The sequence below is a fragment of the Phalacrocorax aristotelis genome, chromosome W (assembly GCF_949628215.1).
Source record: "Phalacrocorax aristotelis chromosome W, bGulAri2.1, whole genome shotgun sequence".
NCBI lineage: Eukaryota > Metazoa > Chordata > Aves > Suliformes > Phalacrocoracidae > Phalacrocorax > Phalacrocorax aristotelis.
Genome location: NC_134310.1, coordinates 1,710,001 through 1,730,029, shown reverse-complemented (window position 1 = coordinate 1,730,029; position 20,029 = coordinate 1,710,001). Strand labels below are relative to the sequence as shown.

At 47.8% G+C, this 20,029-nt stretch overlaps 1 protein-coding gene across 26 annotated transcripts in view; it reads right to left on the bottom strand.

Moving 5' to 3' along the window:
* TCF4 (transcription factor 4) overlaps positions 1-20,029 on the bottom strand; it is a 240,176-nt gene that overhangs the window by 120,512 nt on the left and 99,635 nt on the right. For all 26 annotated transcript variants that reach the window (XM_075077556.1, XM_075077555.1, XM_075077567.1 and 23 more), the window contains one exon: positions 3,519-3,583. In XM_075077556.1, coding sequence (XP_074933657.1) covers positions 3,519-3,583 — 65 coding nt within the window. The remainder of the gene's footprint in view (positions 1-3,518; positions 3,584-20,029) is intronic.

Here is a 20,029-nt window from a genome sequence, read left to right as displayed (position 1 = left end):
TTCCCGGTACCCTGACGGAGCGTATTCCCCGGCACAGAGGCCGGGCAGCGGTGCTGCGGTGCTCAGCACCTCCCCGGCTTGCGCCGCCCGTCGGGCTTCACCCCTTCTTCACACGACGTGAAGGAGCTCGCCGAAAGGCTGGAGCTCGCTGGCACTTTAGGTTTGTCCTCTCCCGTGTTGCGGCCCAGAAGAGAAGCCCGGCGAGCAGGAGCGTGGACTTCTGCAGGTGGTTGGTGCTGCACGAAAAGGCGAGGCGGAAACCGTGCTGCCTGCTTCTGCAGGCAACCGTCCTCGTTACAGCGACTACCGGCAGCTCCCCACGAGGGGTTTCAGCTGTTCGCTGATCTGTCACTTGGCCGAGAGAGGCCAGGCATGGCGCGAGTAGGTCTGGCGGGGGCCGGGATCGGCCGGAGCTGCCCTGAGCCCGCCACGGGGCTGCCCCGAGCCCACCGCAGGTGCGGCGATGCTGCGTAACATCGCACCGAGTCATTTCCGTAGCGTTTGACGCCGGGGGTATCTGGCACCACGTCACTCTCCGCTACCACCGAGAGCCCGTGCAAAATGCCGCCGCTCTTTGGCTCGGACAGAAAGCTGAGGAGGCTTAAGAAAACATTTATCTCTTTATGGCAAACTTTCTTCTCAAGCTGCACCTCTGCCCTTAGTTTCTAAGATGAACTTTTTACTCCCAAATTAAAGAAAATACACATCTGTGCCCTGCAGGTATTCACAGATATGGGTGTGCACAAAGAGGCCGCGGTACGAGTCGCATTAAGACTCCACGCACGGAGCATACATAGACCGTGTAACTTATTTAGGTGTGATGCCATTTTGAACTCAGAAACAATTTCTAACTTGCAGTATCATGAGACCGTTCAAACACAGTGAGATTGAAAGAAAAACCAAAAGCAAAATGCAGCAAAGAAAAGGTATGTTTTCAGATGAAATGCGAAACCGCAGCAGACCCAAGAGAGGAGCGGAGCGGGATCTCCCGGAGGCTGGAGCTGCCGAGGAGACGGGTCGCACCCTTGGACGGGTGCTGCTACACGCTGGGGCCAGTGTCACCAATGCTGGGCAAGCACTGGGGGCAGAAACTCATCCTGCTACCTCCTAGTAATAGAAAGCAAAAGCATACAAGGATTTAAAGCAAAGAGGACTAGCTAGGAATGGCTCTTAATATTAATTAAAAGCTACTGCAGGTGCTTTGGATGAGGGGAGAGCCGGGTTACACATGTCACCTTCTGCACTTAGCTGTGCTTGCGATTGCAAGTGAACTCAGTAAGTCACCCATCGACTCCCTGAAGAGTTATCTGTGTGAAGGTTCGGTGCATCACCAAGTTTCCTTTCAACGCTTGGCCTGTGGACCTTCACCAGTGAGCAGCTCTGTACCCTTTCAGTTTGCTCTACATAGAATTAAACACCTGTAACTGTGCTTTAAGCAAGGCAAAGCAGCCTTCCCTTGTCGCCTCTCCCAGTCCAAGCTCAGCAAGTGAAACTTCGCCCAGGAAAGTCCCCAAAACTCAAACAATGTGGATGGCGACCGGCAAGGACCGGGGCCTCTCTGGCAGCACAGTGAGCCCGGCCGTCCCGTGGGGCTCCCTCCGGCCCCGTTAGCAGAGGGGGCAAAGCAGAGCAGCCCCGCGCCAGCCAGCGGAAGGGATCCCACCGCCACCTGCGTGGGAAAGCTGCCGCCAGCCGCCGGCTCCCCTGACCCTGCCTCCACCTCCGAAACCAGACCCGCAGCAGGGCCCCATGCAGGAACCCAGAGGTTTGCAAGAGGGGCGCAGGGCTCGCGGCCCAACTCCCGGCCACCGCCACCCCTCATGTTGCCAGGAGGCTGGAGCCCATCTGGCAATGGGAGCCCATCCAGCCATGGGAGCCCATCCAGCCATGGGAGCCCATCTGGCAATGGGAGCCCGTGAAGCCATGGGAGCCCATGAAGCCATGGGAGCCCATCCAGACTTGGGAGCCCGTGAAGCCATGGGAGCCCATCCAGCCTTGGGAGCCTGTGAAGCCATGGGAGCCCATCCAGCCTTGGGAGCCTGTGAAGCCATGGGAGCCTGTCCGGCTGTGGGAGCCCATGAAGCCATGGGATCCCATGAAGCCATGGGAGCCTGTCCAACCATGGGAGCCCATACAGCCATGGTAGCCCATGGAGCCGTGGGAGCCCATACAGCCATGGTAGCCCATGAAGCCGTGGGAGCCCATGAAGCTGTGGGAGCCCGTCCAGCCATGGGAGCCCATCCAGGCGCAGCGGCCGGGATGCGCCCCGGCACACACAGGGCTGCAGAGGGAAGGGGCTCACCACGACAGCCGGACGAGGGCACGGCCCCGGCCTCTAGACACTTCTGATGGCATACACGTGTGCACTGCAAACACAAATTTCTGTTTTATTGCTCAAATGATTTAATTTTTCTCCACTGAATGTTTAAAAAAAGAGAACACAACAACATAAGAATAGACTGTTCCCCCACATTACTGAAGAACATGGACATATGAAAGGAAAGAAGGGATCAAGTATTTCCCTTTCCTATAGGGAAATAATATGCATTTTGGCTGTTTTTTTTGTTGGACGGGGGTTTATTCTGGCAGATTTGAACAGTATAGAGCTTTGAATATTAAGAAGGCTATTAAAGTCTTTCAATAGTTTTCCAAAGTGCGAAGCTACTGCACTTAGAAAAAGGAAAGGAAGCCCAGCGCTCTTCAAGAACAAAATGAATTTAAACACACGATTAATATTGCTACTGAAATTAAAAAGAAAGCGTCTTTTAAAAAAATCAATTGTCTTGAAACAAAGCACAGACTTTTGGCTATTGATAGTATTTTTAGACTCAGACTTTCTCTGGAGACTTAAAAGTATGCAAATGCAAAGTGCAGAGAGGCGCACACACATGCTATACCTTTGTATTACATTGGCATTTTATTATTTAATTAAACTACTCTTATTTTTCTAGCTCACGCATGCTTCCCTTGAGACGGCTTTGCTGTTAGCCTGCTGGCCTTGACTTCCAGCCAAAAACAATTCAGAAACAAAAAGGGACAACAAATCATATTTTCACAGACATTTTTATCCCTCAATACAACCTTGTTTTCACACAACATCATACAGATTCTATGAAAACTATAATTTATTGCAGTAGCCATCCAAAGCTAGGGGCTGACACAAGCTCTGCGGTGTGTTTCCACTTGTGTAATTCCTGAAGTTGTGCCGTTGGGAAGGGCCCGCCATGCCGAACAGCGCGGCATTGCTGCAAGGGACAACAATCAATAGTTCGCAGCAGCTCCGGCTAGGGCGGTATTAGGTCGGCCCAAGTACTCATACCTCTAGGAACTGTACCCTGGCTAGAAAAGCTCAGGCTTTAAAACCCGCGTTCGCAAATGAAGCCCGTTTCTGCGAAACATGCATCTGCAGCCGCCGCCGTTTATGATGGAGCCCATCCCTAACTGCACAACTTTAAGAAGCAAAGCTCATTTATCAGAGTATTTATCACAACCCCTCCGCTGAGCAGACTTTCACTTACCTGGTGGCAACCCTGTAAATTCGAATCTCTTCCATACGATGAGTATGAACCCCTTTCTGTTTTACCTGTTAACAAAACAAACACAAAAAGAGAGATGTTTAATGGATATAAACAGATACATATAGCTTCTCCAAGCTTTCAGACGACGCTCACCACATTTTCCTAGTGCTGTTTACATGTGTAAAATAGGCACTGCTGACTGTGTCATGTAGGTAGGCAACAGGAAGGGATTAACACTTTTTCACGCTGAGGACGGTGACGTGATATAAACTTCCTAATCTCGGCCGCGCTGCTCCACGCGCTTCCTGGAAGCGGGGTTTACGGGGCTGCCAGCGGCTGGCTGCAGGTGCGAGCAGACCTCCTCCGTGCCTCCCCTCTGGCGCGGGGGCTGAGCACCCGGGCACCCTGCCTGTCCCACCACGGCGCGGGGAGCACGGAGCTCCGACGGCCAGCTTCGCCCCGGGGCTGCTGGGGAAGCGGCTCCCCGCTCTCCTTCCCAGGAGCAAATTCCCCCATGCCCAAGGCGATGATGGAATTTACACCTGGGCAAGAGACACCGATGGGGAATTCGCCGCTGGCTACCAACGCTGGGGCTGCCGCAGCGGCGCCGGGACCTGAACGGGGCCCGATGGCTGCCGAGACTCTGCCAGCCCTAAGTAGCCTGGTTTTTTTTTTTTTCCTTTTTTTTTTCCCAGGAAGCCTTTAACACTCAGATCCAACAGCCTGACTTGCAGTATGGGCTACAGTTATGCCATATTTACAAAGGGAAATAAAGGTTCTTTCAGGTCTGAATGGCCAGGCTCGAGCGAAATCAAGAAGGGAAGAGGTGGTTTCTGCAAAGCATTAAGTCATGGCTGAGCAGCACCGCACCACGTGCTCCGGAGACAAAGAGCAGTCAAGAGGGCTGATACAAAACATATTGACACTAAAAGACCACCCTTATGGCGAGGATAATCACGGGAGGGGGGGAGGTATTATCTAACAAAACATCCAAGAACACAGTAAAAATCACTCATAAAATTAAAGTTTTTATTATAGGCTGGGGCATAAAACCCACAACACACAGTACCAGTTACTAGGGACCAGATGCTCGGTTTATCTCCGCGCGCAACTCCCAGCAACGCCGGGGACACCTCTGCACCCAGAAACCAGGCTCCCGCGGCTGCGGACCCCCACGTTTGGGTGCGGGAGACGCGGTGACAGCCCTACGCCAAGCCCTGCACCGCCCAGACACAGCCGCCGTGCCGATCGATCCACCTACCCCAGCCGTTAAAAAAAAAATGTCCTTTAACTGCATTTGGACACATGGGATCGCAATAACGACAGCATCCACCGAGCTCACGCCTCCTGGGGGCGCGAGCAAGGCAGGCAGCGGATGAGGGGTCCCGAGCTGGCACGTCCCCTCATGCTTCCCCGTGCGATCCAGGTCTCATAGAGACCCCATGGCGAGGCAGATCGTTAGACAAAGGATGATGGAGTTCATTTTAATCATTCCCAATATGGTGTGGCCACATTCTGACCGAATGTCCACAAGCCTCTCCCTTAACATGCAGCCACTAGGTTCGATCAATAGGTTTATCAATAATAGAGGTATTATAGATAAAGTTTGACTATTGCGAGTGGTTTGGAATAAAAAAAATCACCTTTTTTTTTTCACAATAATTTAAGACTCTCTACCTTGCTTTTGTTTCTCGACTGTTTTTGGCTTTGCTGCTTTCCGCATAAAGTAGTTACTTATACAGGGGAACCTCCAAAATTTATTTGCCGTTCTTAGGGCATTTGTACACGTAATAACTTTTGAAAGCGCTTGTATCTGGTTATATGGGAATGATGGATCGCCCGCTCCGCAGCCCCCCTCGGGTTCGGAGTACTGGAAGCCTTCGCGGAAATAATTCAAGATTGAAATGACAATGAAATTTTAATCGCGAATGCCCGAGTCCAGTGCCGAGGTCTGAAAACAAAATGCCTTGCCAGCATGCCCAGAGTTACGTGTGCTACTTCGCATCACCCCAAGAGGGCCAGAAAGTCGATGCAAATACACGGTGAGGACGGGGAGGGGGGGGGAAATCCCAAACAGCAAAATAGGGTCGAGGGGAACCAAGTACAAGCGGCGGCACAAGGTACTTTGAACGCGCTTGTCGCTGCTGCCCGGGTACCAGTAATCTCCTTTTCTATCGTATCAGACACAGGCAGCCTCATCTTAATTTCAGTTGTTAAAAAATATTTATCCAGATACAAAAATAAACCCACTGCAAATTACAAGTTGTCAGGGTTAAAATCTACTTCTATTTGTGTGGGGGAGGATAAGAGAACAGCATAGACATGAATCATTCTCAGTAATTTGAGTGTTTCCATGACATCAATGGGCACTCGTCCAGGACTCTGTCGAAGTCTGTGAGGTACCAAAGCGGCACAGCAGCCAGCAGGAGATTGACTTTTCCCCCCCCCCCCCCTTTTTTTTTTTTTTTTTTTTTAAGGATTATGCTCCTTGTAAAGATTTCATCTATAGCATCCACTTTTACCACCAAACAGATAGCTTGGGAGATCACGAGTGAACACATTTCATTCTGATAGTGTAAGCCTTTAACTTTATTACATTTTCGTTGTTGTTGTTGTTGTTCCCACATACAGCTAGGAATCTGCCTCCTCGATTAAGAACAAACAGCCGAAATTTATGAAAAAGTCGAGAAACCGTTAAAAAGATACACGTACGAAGGTTTTCACTATCAACTGTAATTAGGAAATTATCATACTTTTTGTAATGACACTTCGTATTTTTTTTGGAGGGGGGGAATAATCTTTTATATAAACTGTCCATTTAAAATTAGCTACAGTCTTGATGTCGATTTTCTGCTTAAAATTCACTGGCACATTTGTTTCAGATAATAAAATTTGCAAGAGTGCTGATAATATGCAAGAGTAGGCTCTTTAAGCAACTATTTGTGTTCACAAATACAAAAGCTTCTCCTGAATTTCTACGTTTACTGTACATTATGCCTCATTTTCAGTCACTTGAACACCCCAGCCTGTACTGTGCCTTTTCTGAGGTTTGCAAGAGCTAAAGATTCTGTCTCCTTTTTTTTTTTTTTAAAATGTTTTAAAAAAGAGAGAGCGTCTACAGCGATGTAGACACCCGACGCATTCACTGCGGAATTTTCGAGACAACCCTCTAGTACTAGAATGCGGCAGCCGCTGCGGATATTTTTTGGCACAAAGACAATGGTGGCAGTGCCAAGCCCCATGGCTAAAACTACTCAAAAGAGGCATAAGGGTAGCATTAATCGTTCAAGTCTTTTACTGCATGGAGTACTGTTGTCCATATTTTAAAACCTAAAAGTACCCGTTAGTAATATTTGTTGTAAGCCAGGAAAAAAAAAAAAAAAGAAGAAAAAAAAAGAAGAAAAAAAAAAAAAGGAGCCTGAAATACAGAGGAATAACAAATCTTGTCAGACATCTGATTAATTTTTCCTACCTAGAGGACCAAATGCTAAAACGTGCCATTTGTTACCGGCACTCCGCACAGGCAACACGATCTGTACCCTTCCGTGGCTTTATGATCTGACAATTGAAACAAAGCTCCATGGAAGAAGTTGACCTACAAAGGCTGGTGAATAACTTTCGAGTATGCACTTGTTCTTTAGGTAAGGCAGAAAAAGCATCTCCATCATTATCGGAGGCAATAACATAGCGTGTGTGTAAATATATATATATATAGACACTCAATTAATTGACACAATGCATGCCAATCAAAGGAGAGACAAAGAAAGAACTACATGCAGCTCCTGTTTTCTGACAAACACTGAATCTCAAGTCTCTGCTCTCTAAATACCTCTAGAAAAAAATACTGCTTATCTTCACCCAACTAAAACGATTGCTTCATAAATATTTTGTTCGCATTTTTGTTTAACTGCAGAAAATAAAAGCAGCATAGGATTGCCAATCAATCAATAAAGAAGCCACTTGCCTCTCCATGGCGTACTTTGAAAAATTAATCAAATTAAGTAGAAAATTTAAGCAACTTCCAAAGCACAAATGCAAGTCATCTCATTCCCCGCTCTCTTTTTCCCTGCCCTGGAGACAGGGCACCTTGGCTTTTTTTCTGGTAGGCAGAACGAGAGGCATGAGGCAACTCTTTCCATCCGCAGAGAAAAGGAAGTGAAGCTATTTCTATAAATGACTTCAATTCAGTGTTTACACTGATTTCATGTTTGACATATATTTTGAGAGGTGAGTTCGATGACAATATTCTAGTCCAGGTTTTTGCTGCCCCTACATTTGGGGTTTGGTTCTTGGTTAGGCTGAAGAAGGGAAACCTGTCTTGGGGGTTAAAAAAGTAACTGTATTAGGGACTGGAATTTTAACGGCTGCGAATTTGGGTCCGTTCAGGTCTGCAATTTGGGTTAAACCGATTTTTTTTACATTTTATTCCTGCATTTCTGGCGTTTTTGAAAATTAATGATTGTTCCCTCTGATGTCCGACGTCTCAAACGCATCCTGAAGGGAGCCCGATCGATTCCCCTACAGAGAACAGCAAATTACAGGAGAATTCCGGGTCCAAGTCGCACCGGGCAGGAGGAACACAGAGCTGGGGCATGTCTGGGAGAAGGGTCTGAGCAACTGAAGAACAGGCTGAACTTCAGAGTTCCACATTTGTCTGTGCATAGTGACCACGTACATGCCATCAGCTGCGGCAGGGTTTATCTGCATTAAGAGCCCCGTGGAACAGTTTCCTTCTGCCTTAACCCATAGTTCTTGCATTCACAATGTTTCTTACGCCTGTTCGGGTTTGGTGGCCCGCGGAGGGGAGGCTCTCGGCGCCCCGGGGAGCGAGGGCCGGACTCCCCTCCGCGCCCGCCGGCCTGAGCGAAGCTCTCCGAGCAGCGGCCCTGCCCGACACGAGGGCCAGCGCCGCGCAGCGCCTCCGGACACCGACAGCCACGCTACCAGTGCTGTTTCCCTTTTTGCCTCAGAGGTTTGAAAACCTGGCTCATGTCAGCAGAGAAATCAAGATAAGATTTGTATAGAATTAGAGATTTCTGAGGAAAAAGCTCATGATTCTAAGATTCTATGATTCTATGAAACAGATGAGCCATTGGACACTTATATATCCTGTACCTATAAGCACCTCACTCTTGGAGAAATACATATACCCTGTGCCCTCCGTGGTCAGCCTCCAGGCCTTGCTGGCTTTTGCCCTTGGCAGAAAAAATAGCCTGCCTATGTTTTCATCAGAGGAGCCAGCAGGTAGCTTCTTTATTTTTTCAGAACTTTTCAATACCCTGTTCTTTAAAAGATTAAAAAAAAAAAAAGAAGAAAAAAAAGGGGGGAAAAGAAGGGGGAAAAAAAAGGAAGGAAAAAGGGGGGGGGGAAGGAAGGAAAAGGGGCGGGGAGGAAAGGGGAAGGAAAAATAAAAAGGAAAATTATTTTAGTACTAACTGAAATTTTGGGGGCTCTTAATTGAAGGATGCAAATCCGGCCGCCTTCCCTAGCACCAGGGCTAACAGCTGGCTCGAGGCTCGTCCCCCTTTGTGCGACAGCTAGCTCTGCCGAGCGGCTCAGCATCCCCTCGGCGGTTAACCCGGGCAGGGAGCGGCGCTCGCCGGCGCAGCTCCCGGGCAGCCGCAGGCAGCGAGCTGGCAGGGGAGCGAGCAGCCCTCGCGCCGGGGCTGCGGGGAACGGCGCGGCGCGGGGGGCCGGCGCTGGAAAGCCTCCGTAGGCATCGTCCCCGCGGAGCCGGGGCCGACAAGCGGGTCCGAGCGGTGGCCGCTGGCGCTGGGCGTCCGGCTGCGATTTCTCCTCTTCCAACGCTCAAAGGGCAGAGAGAGTTGCTTAGCTCGGCTCAGTTACTAACTCAGGCTTGACCTGGGTTATATACACACGCTCCGCCAACAGCGGCACCCTTCCCGGTATAGGATATACAGTCAAAACACCCTATTTATTTCAGTGAGGCTTTGAACGGCGTATTTTACATCACAAAGAATCCCAATCCGATGGTAATGGAAGCATCATGTTAATGAGCTGTTTCTGCTTCATGCTATATGTGAAGTACAGACAATAAGAAAGAAATCCGATCGATTTTAAGCAAAGTTTGCGCAATAACGTTCACAAAGTGGTACAAATGACACGGCGTCTGATCCAGGGAGGGTCCACAAGCTACATACAAAGCTCAGGGAAGGTATTAATCCCAATAACCTGAACGGCATCACACCCCAAAATGTAGCGCAATGCTAGGGGAAGGAGATTTTTTTGACGTGAATGAGGATTTTTGCACTTCCACTGATGTGCAGTGAACGGTAATGGTTCTTAAAGAGACGTTATGATGCCAGAGCAAGTACCATTACAAAGGGAGATTTTTTTTTTGAACAGTACCATCAAAATGCAAAGGAAATGAAACCCTAAAACCTGTGCTAAAATAAAGCTACAGAGCTGACTTGAACAACCTAAAGCGAGGGAATTCAGAGCAAAAGTGGTACTTCACCACTGACTCACCTCGCTGGTCTAGAGTTCATGCTTAAACAGGCACGGTTAATTCCCAAATGCCCCAAAGGCCAAACTACTCCCTCGCGCACACGCGCTGCGTACCTGTACATACACACGCACATATACACGCCGGTGGGAAGGGCTGTGCTGCCGGCAAGCTTTGCCCCAGGCCCCCCGCAGGGCTCATGGCTTCAAGCGCAGGGAAGGGACCCAGCCGGTGCTGCCCGCCCCACGCTTCACGTTCCCCCCATGCATATTCCAGGTGCTCCCTGGAAACACCAGACCAGTTCTTTTTGTCACTGATCTCGGTTCGTGAAATATTGGATCCGAACCAAAAGGCTGAGGCAAATTGCTCAACCTATTCCTGTCACCTACCAAGTAATAGCATCTATTACAGGGCAGCATGTGATTTCTCCGTTCGCGTGCTTTAAAACAGAATAGCTGTGGCAAGACTCTGCTTGAAACTGCGAGAGTAAGTATGTGAAAACAGAATACCAAAGACCATATTCTACCCGACTTATATTAAACGCTCCCTTAGTCCTTGACTAGTCCCACCAAAAACAATTAGGCTGTAAAGATTACCACACTACCCCATAAAAGACAGATTTGACGCTAACAGTTGGATATTTGCCTGGGTGATACAGCTGCACTACGGGATCAGTTGTGTCCCATCCAAGCTCGTCGCACCCTTTGCAACAGGTTTTCAGCACCTTGAAGTTAATCAGAGGTACGCAGGTATTGCCATTTCGTAGCCATCACTGCAATTGCACAACCAATAAATAATACTGCGTTCTGCGGACAAGGAACATTAATGAGCTTAATAGCAAGTACATGCACTAATTGAGACTAGAATAATAAACTTTCATAATTAAATTAGGTATTTAAACAAAACCGCTGTTTATTTCAATGCTGTCTGAAGAAATTATATTTAACGTGTTGAAGAAACCTTAAAGACCCCTCGGTGCCGTTGGCCGCCGCGTTCGTCTCGCAGAGCCCGGGCATGCACAAACGGCCACGTTCAGCAAGGCCGGAGCAACCGGGCACCTACCCTCGAAAGCTGCGCACGGAGGAACGTTTGTGAGAGACAATCCTTCATTTAGAGTGAAGACGCATCTGACTTCATCAACATCTTTAGTCTCCCTTTCCTTTTCATATGTGCCTGGAATTTCAGTCTAGAGGAAATAATTATGATCATCTAAGCCTGAACACCTGTATCACTCTGGAGATAGGCGATTTTATTTTGGAGAGAAACAAAAACTCCAGGAAAACCCATTCGCCATGTTTCACCCTTCCCACTCTTGGAACGTACAACAGTCAAAAGATGGGCAGGGGACGAAGGCCGGCATCGGAGAACGGCCGCCGCCACCACCAAAATCATTACCTAAGAGTAGAGAACCGCAGTAATGAAAAGGGGCAACATTTTCATGAAGGCGCAAGACAAAACACGTTGTAGCAATACTCCGGACCTGAAAGCAATACGTAAGAACTGAACGTAAAGCACTGGATATTGTTTTATCCTAAGTAAGCCTCACAGGGCTATTTTAAATTGAAATACACTGCAGGGTGATCCCTCATCATTTGTTCAGGGACCAGTTCAGGAGATCTTTATCGTGTATCTGGAAACCTGGGTTTTCACTCAAGCATGAAAACAGAATCACTTTAAAACAAGTTAGATAAGGATCTAAGGCCGTGAAAGACACAGAATTGAAAGAGGACGATAAACCTTCCTACAGCCCGAGTCTGGGCTCTAAATCTTTGGTCTGTAAACCACCCCTACCCAGCAGCGTTTATTAAAAGGCTACTAAAACAAACCCTGTTGGACAGGAGCGAGGATAAAGAGATCAAAAGCCTTATCGGCCAGATTGGGGATCAAATCGACACCTCGGCATGATAAACAGAAACCACCCTCCCCAGAGGGCTGCGCTCCGTCCCAGAGCGACAGAAAAGGCGCAGTCTCGGGGCTTGGGGTGACCCTGCGCTCAGGCGCAGCCCCGCAGACCCCCGGGCCAGCCCCCCGCGCGCCGGCGGCCGAGCCCAGCCCTCCCGCCTGACGCCCGAATTAAGCCCACAGCATCATCTACACGCCAGAAAGGAGGACGCAAAGGCTGACCACAAGCATGCACAGACCCAGTTTAAAAGCCTGATGGCAAAGATGAATCTTCAGGTTTTAATACCAAAAGCATCAGTGCCTTTGTAGCAATTTACCTCCTGTTTTCGCCCCCGTCTTCACGTGCTCTCTGCATATACAGACGGAATTACCCGAGTCTCTGACACTGCGTTATATTGAGATTAAACGCTCAATTATACACGCCTACAGGAATGTTATTTATTCGTAATATTGTTCGGTACACAAAAAGAAAAGAAAAAAAAGTTAGCATTTATTTTTGTTACAATTTTGATGTTTAAAAAAACAGCGGATCGCATAATTCGGATTAGCCAAGCAGACAAAACAAACTACAAGCTTCTCAGTGTATGGCAAAACATCAGGAATGATGTGGTAAATATACTGTGACATTACGAAATACCCAATAGTCTCAAATCAGTAATATCCAGCAGAGGGCATGCATACCCTAATAAGACTTTTACACTTGAGAACTGACATTTCCTAAACGCTTCGGGAACAAACAATTCGGGCTGAGAATACAGGCAAACTCATAGCATCAGTACACACGCTCTCCAGCGCTTTCAGATCAAGACCGAGAAAGCTCTCTGCTGAAATGACGCCTCGGAATGCTGATTCCTACACCGAAAAGAAAGAAGTCCTTGAGAGAGGGATTTCCCACCTCTACCAGCTGACAGTTTTCCTTTTGCTGCCAAACGCAAAGACAATAACCTTCACGCAAAAAAAAAAAAAAAAAAAATCACCGTTCCTCATACAAACTTCACACCTGAAAGGAATGTTGTGTTGAAGAGTAGAATTCAGGTTCCTTTACAAATATTTTCTTCTCTATAGGTGAAATACCGGCTGCGCTAATATTAAATAAAGCCGAGTATCTTTAGCAGGGCCAGATTTCCATCCTGGATCCTTTAATGACTTCACAGAACGGGACAGCAATATTACCTACGGTTTCTAGTCAGCTTTTTATCGGGTTTTATTGTACCAAAGTGAGAGGAAATTTTTAAGAAGTCCATCCAGGGCAGAATTTGTCATTTGTCGTGTTCGTTTCAGAAATCACTTGCTGAAGCTTCTATTATAGAAAACTTTCTAACGTCCACCCGCGCTTCAGAGTCCTCCGGCGGAAGCATTTTATTCGCGGCCGCCAACCCCAGCCCCCCCGCCCAGCCACGGCAGGGTCCCTGCGCTCAGAGAGGTACCGACGCACCGCGGAGGAACCTCCATCTCCTCTTGCAAGCACAAAACGCGTGACGGTAATTAACGGCTACTGGCCCATCCACGGAGATGATCCCTCCCAACCGTAACCTCTGCTTTACGGCACGGAGTAATGGCTATTTGGGTTCCTTATCAGATAATATATATGTATTTTTTTTTTTAAGTTTCAGTAGCCTTGGGAGAGGAACTTAATTTCCAAGGTCTACACGGCAGGCAGCTTAGGTTACATGTAGGTCACAATAAATAATACTCATCCCTTGGCCGGCGCGAGCTGCGCCGCCACTGCCTAAGTTGAAATGACAAGCCTTTATTATTCCTAAGCACTTGATTCTGAAACATTTGCACAATCTGTTAAGTCCAGACAAATTTAAATGGTTCTGACATGCAGCCTGCTAGGGTCAGTGACAGGGATAATGCCTCTTTACGTGGGTAAAATTTTGTGGCATATAGGTCACTCTCTTAAGGGGAATCAACTGTGTGTCTCTTCTTTGCATTTCCACCACAATCCTTCATCCTGCAGCCTGGAGCTGAGAGTGAAATGCAAGAAAGGAGCCGAACGCTCAAAGCAAAAATCTGCTTCCAGGACAATCCATTATATCTGACAAGTTAAATGTTCCATGGTAGACCATATGGCATCGGAGCAGGGCCGACGATGGAAGAGGGAAACTCAGCAAATGCATCACAATTAAGGAGTTTGACTATAGACTTCACTTTGATTTACTTTATTTTTTATTAAATTTTGGATATTGTAGTCTTTCAATTTTCATATAGCCCTTCCAAAGCCTCCACCCGACCTACCAAGCTAGCTGTACGTGAACAGGTGGCTCGCCAAAATTATCTTCTCCAAAATCTTATGGTCTTAGTTACTTTAAATAGTACTCCTGATCAAGCCATTTTTAGACCCGGTGAATTTGCTAAGCGCAGGGCATCTCTACCAGTAGCTAGCATGAACGTTATTAGTACTTTGTTAAAGACCAGAGAAAAAGTAAAGGCGACCAAAAGAAGAAACCAGCATAAAATCCCTGTCCCCAAAGCCTTGGTGACGAGTTCCCAGAGGAAATTCCACCCCAGCGCAGGGCTCAGACCCGAGACTGCCGGCGAGCAGGCGGCTTCTTCCAGAGCGCCAAAATCTTGGGCTCTTACGAAGGAACCCCCGTAACCAGCTGCTGCAGCGGCGGATGGGGAAACCGCACGAACTGGGAACGCTGGCTCTGCCACACCTACGGAGATCGAGCTTGACTGACATAAATAACCAATGGACCGATCAGAAGAAAAACCACGCCAATGAGCGGCGTGTAATCAAGTTCCTAAATAATTTGGAAATGCAGCGCTGAAAGCAGTAACTAGTATTTCCAGAACTCCTTGCAAAGACTCTCCTCTGCGCAAGAGGTCACAAGGACTTCCATAAACTTCTCGTTATTCTGGTCCAGTATCGTGCAGGTCTACCATCGTTCAGAAATAAAATCTGCAGAAATAACCGCGTAACCATCTTTGGGCAATGCCCCGGGGTCACGATGCAAAAATAAAGTAGATAACCAAAGCTACGTCCTTATTTAGGCATTTAAATAAAGTCTCATAGGCAGTAAATCCAAGCCAGTGTCACTGGTGGCAGTGGAAGCTGCCGGTGCACGACGGCGCCAAAACCAACCACTTACTGGCCTCTGGAATTGGGAACCTAACTTTAAGCACTTATTTTTGTAATCCCCCCCTTTTTTTTTTCTCTCCCCAATTTCAACCTCGCAATGGCTGAGCCAACGTTGCTACCAGTAAGGGCCCATCCTGCCCTGTGCCGGGGTCCAACAGATGCTTCCAGAGGGATCACGTGGGAACAGGGCAACGCCTTCATTGAAACCACGGGGCACTGAACTCAGCATGCCCGTGGCCAAACCGGGCCTTTCTGAGCCCAAACCGGCACGTCGGCACCGCTTCATTATCCAGTCGGCTTGTAGCACTCGGTTATTTTTTCTGGTCTGAAATGCGTTCTTACTCAAAATGACTATTTCTCACCATTTTTAAGGCTTAAACCCCATAACTTCACAGCCGACCTCGATTCCACCCCTTACGAAGGCTTGTGCCAGGGTCCCTCCAAGGGTCGGCGTTGCCCTGGGAGGCTCTGGGCTCTCGGGGGGGCATCGGGAACCGTCCCATGGAGCGCTACAAATGGGGGTACGCGGTGCTGGGCCCGTCCCCCAAGGCCCTCTGGAAGTCCCATGGTCTACGCTGACAGAGACCGTCGGTGTTACGGGGTGCAAATTTATGTTTAAATGCAATCCCTATTTTAAGATTTGGGGAAATTGGGATTTAAAAAAAATCATTAACAGGAATACTGGGGATTGCTTTATTGAAGCAGTCCTCAATGGACTTTTAAAACCCCAGTTTCAGCAGGAAAAAGAATGTACTTTTTCAAAAATATATTTATTTGCATTTCGTTATTCCTTGTGAGAATTAGGTTACTTTAAACACATTATTGGTATTTCTGTATTTTTGAGAAAGCGCTATGGGTTTTGCTACCACAGACAAAAATTAAAGCAGAAAAAAATTTTAAAAATCCTTAAAAAATTTTGGAAATCTTTACGTAAATCAAGACATTACTATTCTGACCGTGAGAGCTCAGGACTACCCCGGGCAGAAAGGCCAGGTGAACGGCAGGCAGCGCTCCCGGCGCGCTGGCAGAACAAAGACCATTATGAAACCAATGCTGAAAAAGAGTCAGACCCATTACTCCAGCGCTGCAGTTCTTCACACAGTTCTTAAATTTATTATTGATTTAGCATTTAGTACTGCAGGCACTGGAACAAAGACCCTTATGATTATAAATGCATGCTTTTGTGGCACGTGCTTTAATTTTAAAAAGGGTACTTCCCCCCCCCCCCAAAGATCCTGCATATTAAAAGGACATCAACTTCTTAAAAAGTCACACATCTTCCAAAATGTGTTTCTACAATTTAAGGTTACTGTCAGAGATGACAGAGAAGGATTTCTGGGTTTCTTTGCTGGGGGCTGTGGCAGAGTACGTTAGAGCTGCAACCGGCCGCGGGTCCCATCCTGGCGCAGGGGCAGGCGGGCGCCCTGCCGGGGGATTTACCCCCAAGGGTCCTGGGGACGCGCAGGAGTCGCAGCCACCCTCGGCTCTGCCCCAAACCCGCCTGCCGTGCCCACGGGAGCGGGATGGGGAGGCGGGGAGGGGGAGCCACCCCGCTCCGAGGGGCCCTCCTCGGCTCCCCAGTACTTTGCACGTTTAAGGGCCGTTTATTTTGTATGTGATCTCACTGTTTTCACAGAATTCCCAGGCACCCTCACGGAAAGCGCGTGTGCCATTCTAAACTATTTATTGTTTAATTGGGCACATACCAAATAGATAATGGCTCTTTAAAACGCTCCTGGCATCGGTAAGCCACTGGGCTAGTACCATCCAGGAGACAAACGGTTTAAAATTGATGCTTTCTGTAACAGAGCTCTATAGGCTCATGGAATAAACTCGTTGCTTCACGCTCTCCTGACCGATGCGACTACCTGCTCGGCTATCGACAGCAACGGATGCGTAAGCGAAGCAGAGAGGGGAGACGGAAAGAGAAATACAGCTAAATTTGCACCAGTAAAACAAAGCAAAACGAGGCAGATATTTGTGCTTTGTAGATTCCACTACTAAATCCCGATCAACATTTTTATTACTAATTAAAATGTCCATATGGTAAAGCAACACCTGATCCAAGGAGCTTTTAAGTACAGCAATTGTCAGGGCTGAACTTCTGCATTTTGTTAGCAAATCTGAGACTTTTGGCTTGGATTCATTTTCAAATGCACCATTTCCTGAGCCATTAATGAAAGAGAATAAAAACTTTGGCAAAGTATTTACTCTCCCTATATCACGGTTTTAAACAAAACGTGTTTAAAAAGAAGGGAAAAGCAAAGTTTAAAAAGCCAGCCACTAGAACCGTTCTTTGTCTTCTTATCAAGAAGTTAAATATACCAGATACAAAACTTAACGCAGCTAAATTCGGTCCAAGTACAAGCCTAGTCTGTTGTTGATGCCCAAAACTCACCCAGTTTCATGGAGTGAGTGCTGGAGAGCCAACGCAAAGAACCTGCCCCGGGAAAGCGTTTCGGAAGCCCCGGTGCCGCCGCCAAGCCCTGGGCTGCACCGCTGCCACCTCGATTAGTCCACGTTCGGGTGCAAGTTTTAAAGGTTTGGGGTACAGGAAAGAAAACCTGCTATATCTGATACTCCTGGCGCGCACCGGTGGCCACTCTCGTCTCATCGGTCCTTCTAGCGTCGTCAAACGGGCCGTACAGGACGAGGAGGTCGTTGCAGCATCTCTCCCAGGACGGTCTCGGCAGCGCTCGCAGCAGGCGCAGCTGGAAACTTTGCCGGCCTTAAATTCCATCATCGAGCGAGCGCTCAGCTACGAGCATCTCCGCATGCAGCACGCTGGCCGCGCGCAGCTGCAGCGGGAAACGCGGCTGTCGACAGCCTGCTCCCCGGCCTGCGACCCTTGGTGCCTGTCTCAGGAAAAATGAGCTTATTTGCTGCGTTGCTTCACCTGCACAAAATACATTTACTCAGGCGTGCGCAGGACCCTGATTTCTGCTTGAAAACAGAAAGCTCCCAGCTGGCCTCAATGGGCATTCGGGCCGTAAGAACCCAATGAACTCCACTAAGAGTAATTTTTTTAATTTTCCCGAGAAACAACAACTTACTAATTGCACTTTGTTAAGCCCCCTGATATATGTATTTATGAGAAATACGCTTCGCTTCTCAGAAACTCTGAACTCTCGTAGCTCCTTCTGCGAGTGACCGGCAATGCTGAATTATTACCCTAATGAATAAATATTCTTTGAGAAAATTTTCTCAGGAAGGCGCTGGTAGACTTAACGCTGAGGAGCTGGGTATCACTGTCACCTGCAGAACAGTTCCAAAAATTTTAACTACCAGCCATCTTTAAAACCCTTTAAAAATGCTGTAATTTCTCCTTATTAGGAACAACTGGTAAGACCAGGGTTGGTTCACCCTAGACTTTCCACGTTCTGCCTTAGCAACCGCAGCAAATATTTCTACTTCTGACAAGAAATTATTAGCTAGTTTGCTTTTCGTTCCCAGGTGGATTGTTACTGGAACGATAACGTTCCGAAAAGGTGAAATTTCCAACCAGGGCAGAAGTTGGAACAAGCTCTGCAAGCGTTAGGAGTCCTCGCGCAGAAACCGCAAGGGCATTTTTGTAAAGGTAAACCAGAAGTGCCAGTCAAATCGGGACTTCTCTGTGGACTGGAAAAAGGCAGCCAGCTTTCACAGGACGTGGTATTATTTCCCAGAAAAGAGAAGAAATATTGTACAGGTTTCTGGAAAAAAACGTCCTGGCTAATTACAAAATTTTCTATAAAAATAAAGAAGATGCCAAAATGGGCCTGAAACAAAGTTTGTTTTTTTTTTAAATAAAAATCCCAAATTAGAAGGCTAAGATGACAATGTGATCTTCTGGGTTTTTATCCTTTACCAGGGTTTGAAAAAGCCTGGGCTAATTTCTGCTTCTCCCCTGGCAAAAGCACTGAGAACCCACGAAGCTTTGTTGTAGCCGGTGCTCCCGCAGCCTGCCAGGATGGGGATGGGCTTCTCACCACGAAATACTGCAATGCTGAAAAAATTAGCCTTTTTTTTTTATTTTTTATTTTAATCAAACACTGCTGAGCTGTTTATTTCTTCTAACCCAGTGAATTATTTTTTCTCCCCCTCCTTGGAAACAGTCACTAATTTCAGATGCATCACTTTAAGGCCTGACTGTCAGAAGAATGAAGTATTCCTAACTTAAAATAAAGTTCATGAGCGCGCTCCGGTCTCCTCAAGGACCCAGGGTGTCACACAGCGCACGCTGAAATCAGCGGTCAGCTCTGAATATTTTACCCCAAGTGCCCTGTGATTTTATACAATCAAATAAACGCATATAAAATATACGCCGTGCTTATATACAAAGGAGTCTCTCCCTTCATGCGAAGAACAAAACCACCTCTCTCGGTCCGTTCAAGATCTCTTTGCTTTCCATTTGCCGGAAATTTTTAAAAATTAAATCATTATATTTTATTCAGCTCCTCCCCGAGGAAAAACATACAAATAAGGCCTCTATGATTATATTTTTCAAGGAGCTCGTACAGTAGAGATGTATTTAAGCTTGATAATGTATTCACAGTGTCTCTGTAGGTTTCTAAATACAAATACTTCCCACCTTACTCCTGCCAGCAGCTCCACGGAAGTCAAGGGGACCAGCTGCGGGAGACGACAAGCGGTACCTGGCCCTGAGCTGGTGGTGTTGCAGGTAAGACCAGTATCACACCAGCACGCTGAGGTCCCACCGAGGGCTGGGGACACACGGTACGAGGTGCTGTACAAAGCGAACATGGCCCTTCGTTTTAAGAGCTGATTGTGAAAACACTCTGCAGGTGAAAGCTTTCATGCTTGCCTGCTACATCTTTTTGGCCATTGCGTGTCTGTGCAATATAAGCCCATCTCCCCATCGTCCTCTAGAACAAGGCTGAACTGGAGCGACAGGAAATAGGTTGGTGGGCTCGCTCCGGTTCTTAGCAGAAGTGCACCCGCTTCATCGCAAACCCACCCCGATGCAGCCCCCCGCGGCGAAGGCGAGCGTCCCCAGCGCCCCGTGGCAAAGGCAAGGGTCCCCAGCGCCCCGCGGCGAAGGCGAGGGACCCCAGT